At 50.4% G+C, this 8,409-nt stretch overlaps 1 protein-coding gene across 1 annotated transcript; it reads left to right on the top strand.

Annotated features, from left to right (window-relative positions):
- The first annotated feature begins 2,243 nt into the window (after positions 1-2,243).
- RPS10 (ribosomal protein S10) lies at positions 2,244-7,606 on the top strand. The gene is made up of 6 exons (XM_075555492.1): positions 2,244-2,388; positions 3,200-3,349; positions 3,544-3,715; positions 4,971-5,048; positions 7,047-7,102; positions 7,513-7,606. Exons 2-6 carry the CDS (start codon positions 3,200-3,202, stop codon positions 7,552-7,554), a joined length of 498 nt encoding a protein of 165 aa, XP_075411607.1. The 5' UTR covers positions 2,244-2,388; the 3' UTR covers positions 7,555-7,606.
- Positions 7,607-8,409: the final 803 nt, after the last annotated feature.

The following is an 8,409-nucleotide window of genomic DNA, read 5'->3' as shown; positions in this document are numbered from 1 at the left end:
AAAAAAAGAAGAGAAGAAGAAAGAACTCAAATTAACAGACAAACCTGGAAAATTCAGGAAGGAGAAAGACAATAGAAAGTAAGCCTAAGCCTTCCAAAGAGAAAATATCAACGGTAGAGCAGCAAGAAATAAAAATTAAAAACAGAAAAGCAACACTGAGTATAAATGAAACCAGAAGTAAGGTCTTTGGGGGAAAAATCAGTAACATTGACAAACTTTTACCTAGTTTGACAAAGGAAATTAAAGATATAAGGAGGTGACTTTACAACTAATCCAATAGAAATAGAGAAGTATCAGAGAATAATTTGAAAAGCCAGATGGCAATAAACTGGATACTCTAGATGAAATAGACAGATTGTCAGACACACACACCCACTCACACTAACTCTAGGGACATAGGAAGCCCCAACAGACCCCCAACAAGCGAAGAGATGGAATCCGTGGCAAAAATCTTCCCCTCAAAACAAAATATTGGACTACGTAGCTTCACTCTGGAATTAGCAAACAGTTAAAGAAGGTTTGACACCAAAACTGTTTAAATTCTTCCAAATGATAAAGAAAGAACTCTCTACTCCATTCCAGGGAGCAGACACAGCCCTGATACCCACACCAGACAAAGACACACCAAGATAATGGCAAGCCAGTCTGCCTTATGAATATTTGCAAAAATTCTCACGAAAACACGAACCGAATCCAACAGCATACATATGAACAGAGTACGACCAGTGGGAAAGAAAATCAATTCACCTAATACATCCCATCTATTGAACGAAGGGAAAGAAGGACATGATCGTCTTGACGATGCAGAAAAAATATTTGATAAATTATTTTTTGATGAAAACCCTAAAGAAAATTGGGATAGGAAATCCTTCAAGGTGATTCAGAGTGCACCTGGAAAGCCAACAGACAACTTCATCCTCTGTGGAGAAAGAGCCATTTTCTCAGTTTCTATGGACATGTTCAAAAATATATTTGTGTGGGCACATGTCAGGCATTTTCTCAAAACTTGGTGGAAAATTTTAATGAAAAGATAATGAAAGTTTCCACAAACTTTTGAAGCCCCCTCTTATACCAAAATAGTAAAAAGTAATTATGTTTGTTTGGTGTTTTCTGTTGTGCCTTTAAAAAAAATTTTTTTTTTTAGCTTTAGGGTTAGTGTTAGAGTTAGGGTTAGGGTTAGGGTTAGGGTTAGGGTTAGGGTTAGGGTTAGGGTTAGGGTTAGGGTTAGGGTTAGGGTTAGACCTAGTGTTAGGGTTAGGATTAGGGTTAGTGTTAGGGTTAGGGTTAGACCTAGTGTTAGGGGTGCCTCTTTTTTTTTAATTACTCCATTATTATTGTGGCTTGAGTGCTCTAATGGCTTAACGGGTTAAACATTGAGATGTTAACTTTAAGGTCAGCAGTTGAAAACCACCAGATTTTCAGCATGGCAACCCGCCAGGAGCAGGTCTACTGTTTCACATGGGGCTACGAGTCCGAGTGGACTTGATGGCAGTGACATATTTTGGAGAAATCTTTACGGGCGCAGTCTCCTCTTCCTCCCCCAAAGGGGTTGGTGGGCTCGACTCACCCACACCTTGCAGTTTAACGCGTGCACGAGCGCACCACACTGTGCAGTTGTCGGTGGGAAAGACAAGCACTGCTGCGAACCACGGTCAGCAGTTCAAACCCACCATCTGCTCAGCCCTGCAGCAGAAAGGAGGCTAACTGCTCGCATAAAGATGCACAGAGGTCGGACAGGGCAAAATAAGAATTTATAAATTATCAAGGGTTCATGAGGGAGGGGGAAAAGTGAGGAGCTGATGCCAGGGTCTTAGGTGGAGAGCAAATGTTTTGAGCATGATGAGGGCAATGAATGCACAAATGTGCTTTACACAATTGATGTATGTATGGATTGTGATAAGAGCCCCTAATATACACACACACACACACACACACACACACACACACACACACACACACACACACACACACACACACACACACACACACACACACACACAGAAAAAACAAAACAGTCACAGCCCCGAAGATGACTATGAGGTTTTGGGTTTGGGGGATGAAGTAGGGTGGGGCAAGAAGTAGCAGCGCAAACACAAAGTGGCCCTTTGCTGATGAAGCACGCGGGCTCCGAGGCTCGCTCCGGCGCGGCTGCGTTACGTGCGGCCGCACGCGGCTAGGACACGGCCGTGCGTAGGGCCGCACGCGCGCGCCAAGGCGTCCGGGCCCCGCCTCCACCCGCTGCCTCCGCGCTGCGCAGGCACTGCTCAGGCCACCCCCGCCGGCGCGCGGGTCCTGGCGGGGGGCGGGGCCGCGCCAGCCCGGAAGAGACGCCGCTCTGCGCATGCTCCTTCCTTTCCCGTCCCGGCTCAGCACGCAGCGGTCGCCGCGGTGAGTCCCCTCGCACTGCTGGTTCCATCTCCCCCCCATCCGGGCCATCTTGCGTTCGTGGTCCCCGCGCCTCCCCGGGATCGGGGCAGGAGGCATTTCTCCTTCGTTCTGCACGTCCATTTGGGGTCCAACAAGAATCGGGGACGCACTTTTGCGTTGGGTTGGCGGAGTGGGGATGAGGGCCAGAGGCTAGTCGGGCGAAGACAGGCGTCGCTATGGCGGGGCCTTCGGCAGGGGCCGGAGTGGTGGCGATGCAGGGCAGGCTGAGGGCCCGGCTGGCTGGCGCGGGTCGGGAGGCAGCGTCCGGCCTGCCCACATTCCCTGGGGTCAGGACTCCGCGGCCCAGGCCGCCTGCTGTCCTGCCGGCGAAGTTCTAACTTGGGAGGGAGGTGGAGGGACGCGAGCGTGCGGGAACCTCGTGCTGGAGCTTCTGGGCCCTTCCCGCGTCGTCTTGGGTGCAGCCGCATGCTGCTAAACTAGGTGCCGCCGCCGATGGTCCCCGAGCACTACCCGAAGGACTGCACGCCTTACTGCGCCCGTGGCTGTAAGATTTGTGCAAGCCTTCATTGAATAAAAGCCATTGTTTTCAAGTATGCTGTCTACCCATGTTCACTTGATTGTGTTTGCCAGGGGGCGGGTGGAACGTTCTGGTGGGCGCCAGTTTTGGGGGGTGTATCTCCTTCCTGGCAGTTCTCTAGGCTGTTTGGGATTTTAGCCCCGGGGAGCAGTGGTTTTGTGTGGCCCTTCAGAGTCATGCATTCACATGGTTGCTCGGAAGTGCTTTTGGTAACTAATGGCTTTCTCCTTGCAGATGTTGATGCCCAAGAAGAACCGCATCGCTATCTATGAGCTCCTTTTCAAGGAGGGGGTAATGGTGGCCAAGAAGGATGTCCACATGCCCAAGCACCCCGAACTGGCGGACAAGAACGTGCCCAACCTTCACGTCATGAAGGCCATGCAGGTAGTCAAGGGCCTGGGAGATGGTTGGAGATGGGCCGGTTCCCACCGAAGTTCAAGACCCCTCCAGTGGAGCATAGAAATCGGACAGCTGCTTGCTGCCTTGAAGGGTCGCGAGGAGGCGAAACCTGCTTGTTGCACTGAATTTTTATGCCCAAACCTGTAGTGTCTTGACAGGGTGCTTTCCCTGTTTTTCAGTCTCTCAAGTCACGAGGCTACGTGAAGGAGCAGTTTGCCTGGAGACATTTCTACTGGTACCTTACCAACGAGGGGATTCAGTACCTCCGGGATTACCTTCACCTGCCCCCTGAGATTGTGCCTGCCACCCTGCGCCGCAGTCGCCCCGAGACTGGCCGGCCACGGCCCAAAGGTATGGTGCCCACCTGTGTCCGCAGAGCTGCCTTCTGGTGTGAAACTGGTCCTGAATCAGATGAGCGATGAAATTGACCTTTAGCACCCTTTCATGTCTACATGGGGACCCTTGGTCGAGTCTGGGAACCTCTGTCCTCCCAGTGTAAGGGCAGTGGGTTCCGGTCTTCAGGCCAGCCCATGAGGTGGCCTTCATCATCCCTGAACGATTTTTAAAACAGAGTTGGAGGGGACTGACTTATTTCAGTTATGAGGTGAGGAAGTATTGTGGGTTTTTTTAATGAAGGCGTTCTAAAAGATGGACGTGGCCATGTAGGATTCTGTATCTTTAGACCAAAGGTTCCGATTGACTGTGCCTTGGTATCAGCTGGGTGCAGGGCGAGTGTCTTCCTGCTTTGCTGGGGCATTTGGTTCTTTGGGTGGATTGTATTAACTCCCTGGGCATCTTGGAGTCCAATTTTACCAGTTCTTTATTTTTAAAAAATTGTTTTATTGGGGCTTGTATAACTTATCACAATCCATACATCAATTGAGTAAAGCACCCTTATACATTCATTGCCCTCACCATTCTCAAAATTCGTCTTCCACTTGGGTTCCTGGAATAAGCTCATTTTCCTTTTTCCCTCCCCGCTCCCCCTTCCCTCACGAACCCTTAATAACTTATAAATTATTACCCTGTCCTGTCTTACACTGCCTAGCGTCTCCCCTCACCCACTTTCCTGTTGCCCATCCCTCAGAGAGGAGGTTACATGTACATCCCCGAGGTCTAATGGTCGGTGTTCTCATCTAGGGGAGAGGTCTTGGGAATGCTAGGTGTAAGATCACTGTTAACGCCATTAAAAATGAATCTGTGCCTTAGTATTTCTTCCACAGGCCGAGTCACATGGCCTTTGTCTTTATTATAGTTTAGTGGGGGGTGGAGGTTCACTGTGTCATCAACCTTGATCTGTAGCTCCGATGCCACAATTGACTATTTGGATGCTTGTAAAATGGCCTGGCTTTCTGCGTTTGTTAAGTAATTGGGTTGTGTGTGTCCTGCTGAAAGGTACTATAGAACCATGAGCACCTTTTTTAGGGTTTGTAGCATTTTACTCTGGGGCTTTCCTTAGCTCATTTAGGGAATTAAACTGTCACTGGCCATTCTGGCCCCATTAATAATTGAAGGTAATGGCGCGTGAGACTAGGGGTGCCCTGGCGTTAGAAGGGACCGCGGTCCTGTATTGCCCTCCATTCACGGTGTGGTCTGATGTCTGCAGGTCTGGAGGGTGAGCGGCCAGCCAGACTGACCAGAGGAGAGGCCGACAGAGACACTTACAGACGGAGCGCTGTGCCGCGTGAGTATTGCGCCATCTCTTTCACGGGTGCTGGGTGGGCTTTGGCAGCAGCTCCCACAAGTAACCCTATAAAATCAGTTCTCGACGTGTGGGTCGTGACCCCTCTGGAGGTCGAACAGCCCTTTCACAGGGTTGCCTGATTCATATCAGTAGCAAAATTACCGTTAAGTAGCAGCCAAAATAATTACATGGTTGGAGGCCACCACAACATGAGGAACTGTATTGAAGGTCCGAGGCATGAGGAAGGTAGAGAACCACTGCTGTAGAGGAAGGTAAACTTGATAGATTGCTGTTTTCTCCGTTCGACTGTTGTGTCCCTCCATAAATTGTGAGCCCCTTGAGTTGCTTGGCTGCAGAAAGTGGTGCCACATCTTGTTTTGTGTGAGGGATGGTGGCATTGAGTTGGGACAACAGATGTTTGTTTACTCAGCAAACACGGGGATGAGCATCAGTCTATTGTAGGGCAAGCCTGAGCTGAAGGGGAACTGGTGAACATAACAAAACGCCCTGCCCATCACGTTGGTTGCAGGCTCCTGGTGGCACAGACCATCTGACCACTCCGGGAGCATGCTAGAAAGAAGCCCTGTTTGGCAGTTTCTGCTGGCTCACGGGGTCTCTGTATGAGCCTGAATCTGTTGACAGCAATGGTGTGAGTTTTATTTTCTATTTAGTTTAATTTTTTAGTAATTATAGAATAGTGGTTCTCAACCTGTGGGTCGTGACCCCTTGGGGGTTGGGGACGAACAACACTTTCACAGGGTTGCCCGATTCTTAACAATAGCAAGATTACAATTTTGAGGTAGCAACGAAAATAATTTTACGGTTTGGGATCGCCACAACATGACTGTATTAAAGCATCGTGGCGTTAAGAACGAAAACTAAACTCGCTACCATCGTGTCGATTCTGGCTCAGAGGCCTTTGAGGACAGTACTGTCCTGTGGGTTTCCAAGGATATATACATTTATGGGAGTGGAAAGTCTCTGACACAGGCTTCCTTGGTTTTTAAAAAATACATAAACAGGTGCTGGCACTTGACCCCGAGGCCCTCACAGTGTAATAGGCAGGTTTAATTTCTAAAGTGAATGTGTGCCTGTGTTGTTTCTGACTTGCTGGGGGGTTTCTTTTCTGAAAGGGGCTTCAGGCCAGGGGAATTTGTGTTCTCGGGCCCTAGGCTCCAAGGAAGGTAGGGTTGGTTGCTCATGTTTGGGGTGACCACATTCGCCCGGGAGAGCGGCACCAGGGGGATGGGCCTCCATCCGAGGGTCCGTCTGTCCTCAAGCTATAGGGGGGCGAGCACTCTGAAGAGAAGATTAACGAGAAGGGGCAGGTACACTTGGTCAACAGCAAAGGACCTGGCAGGGCTTCAGGACCATGAAATGGGTCTAAAAGAGGATCTAGTGTTTTCACAAGATTTTTGTTTTTAAGTCTTTGAATTCTATTTTTCGACTGTCGGTTTGAACTGGTTTGTGTGGCACTAGATTTGGTTCTGTTTGCTCTGGGGTCATGGCAGGCACTGCTGTGGCTTCCTCTACATCTTGGTAACTGAACAGTCGTGGAGTGGCATTGTGGGTCAGCAGTTTGAAACCACCAGTCACCAGTAGGAGAAAGATGAGTCTGTGCTTTAGGAAAGATGCATGGTCTTCGCCCTAAGTAGACTTGCTGTGCCTTGGGATTGGCCCAATGGCAGTAGGTGGGCTTGGGCCCCTCCCCGGCGTGTTTAGCTTTTGCCCTCACTTCCTAGTGCTTCCCTTACTGAGCTACTGTCCTCCAGAGGCTGACCTGAAGCACCTCTGAGGGGCTCCTGGACTGGGGGATGGGATGGGGCTGGTGCAGGTCCAGGCATTGTACTGCCTGAAGGAGGCTGAGGCCCTAGGAGTGACTTGTCAGCGCTGGGAAGTGCTTTGCTGTGGCTGCCCCAACTGGGAGAGAAGGTGGGGGCTAAGGGTTCTGCAGTCCTCAGAACCGATGAGGGATCTAAACTGGTGGTTTGCTTGCAGCTGGTGCCGACAAGAAAGCCGAAGCTGGGGCTGGGTCAGCAACGGAATTCCAGTTTGTAAGTGCTCCCTAAATGTCCTGTGGGTCTACAAACTCGGGGGGGGGGGTACATAGTGGGTTTTTGTCCTTTTCTCAAATTACAGATTATAAATAAACTTTGCATTGAGAGTCAATGTGGCATGTAGGCTTTTCCCAATGCACTTAATGCTGGTGATAAGCCCCTACTACGGTTTCCATAAACGAAAGCTAATAGAGTCTGGAATTCAGTCCTCCTCGAGTGTTTGTGTGGTCTGGCCCACCTCTCGACTGTGCGCTGGGTGCCCATGTGAAGGTGGCCCTGGCGCTAATCAGTAAGGGACGTGGGTGACTTGACGGCCTGTCCCTAGCTGCTCAGACTTGGGGTCCCTCCCATGGTGAGGGAGAGCTGGGCACGCTGCCGGAACTGAGCGCTTTTGTTTTCTCTTGCAGAGAGGCGGATTTGGTCGTGGACGTGGTCAGCCACCCCAGTAAAGTCGGAGGGGATGCTTTTGTGGTGAATAAACCTGTAGCCAGAAAAGAAAAAGTGGTTTTGAGTGTCCCCCGTTTGTCTTCACCGGAGGGTCAGCGTGAAAGGGTGAGAGTGGATTGGTTTTGAGGAGTGCTCCATCCAGATGTGGGGCCTTTGGGCTCCAGCAGGTGCTTCCCTGTCCTAGAGTGTCCCTGTAGGTACTGAGCTGCGGGCAGGCAGTAGAGAGCTGAGCATCTTTACTGCCTTAAGTCTGCTGTCCAAGATTTCTGGTGAGCTGAAAGCCAAAGAAATAATTTCACACAACCCTGCTCAAATTAACTTAAGGGGGGTGGGGGAGCACAGAAATGGGGTTTCTGGCCAATCCGTTTTCCAAGTAAAATAAACACTAGGCAATTGGTGTTTGCTCTCCTGAGGCTCCTGAACATGCTGTTTCCTGGGGCCTGTAGAAGCAGTGGCTCGGCTTTCAACAGGAGGAAGTGGACCAGAACATTGGGTTCAGGACTCAAAACTATGTTCTGCTGGCTTCCGTTTCCCTTTGGTGATGAATCCATACCACCTCGAGGCACTCTGGGGGCCTGGGGTGGGTGGGAGGAATCCCTGATGTCTTTTGTAATAGCAAACCATAGGCCTAACGCACATCGCTAGTGCTGGTGGAAGAGGGGCGGGACTGAGGCGAGCAGCCCGGGGAGACCATCCTGCAGGCCCAGATCCTACTGGCCTTGGTTTCCCAAGTCAGTCACCCTGGCTGACTCCTGGTGGTGATGGTCAGTGAGTTAGTCCTGACGCTCTACAGACAGACGGACCCCCTGAAAAAGGTAAGGTTTTTCTGCCTGTGAACCAGGTAGCTGACAAGAGTG

The sequence above is a fragment of the Tenrec ecaudatus genome, chromosome 7 (assembly GCF_050624435.1).
Source record: "Tenrec ecaudatus isolate mTenEca1 chromosome 7, mTenEca1.hap1, whole genome shotgun sequence".
Taxonomy (NCBI): domain Eukaryota; kingdom Metazoa; phylum Chordata; class Mammalia; order Afrosoricida; family Tenrecidae; genus Tenrec; species Tenrec ecaudatus.
This window is presented reverse-complemented; position numbering and strand designations above follow the sequence as displayed.

What these genes read in the sequence shown, in the direction of transcription:
- RPS10 (XM_075555492.1), top strand. Translation starts at nt 3,200, where the DNA reads ATGTTGATGCCCAAGAAGAACCGCATCGCTATCTATGAGCTCCTTTTC. An exon ending in ACGTCATGAAGGCCATGCAG is followed by an intron (nt 3,350 to 3,543) that starts GTAGTCAAGGGC and finishes CCTGTTTTTCAG; the next exon opens with TCTCTCAAGTCACGAGGCTA. An exon ending in CAGACGGAGCGCTGTGCCGC is followed by an intron (nt 5,049 to 7,046) that starts GTGAGTATTGCG and finishes GTTTGCTTGCAG; the next exon opens with CTGGTGCCGACAAGAAAGCC.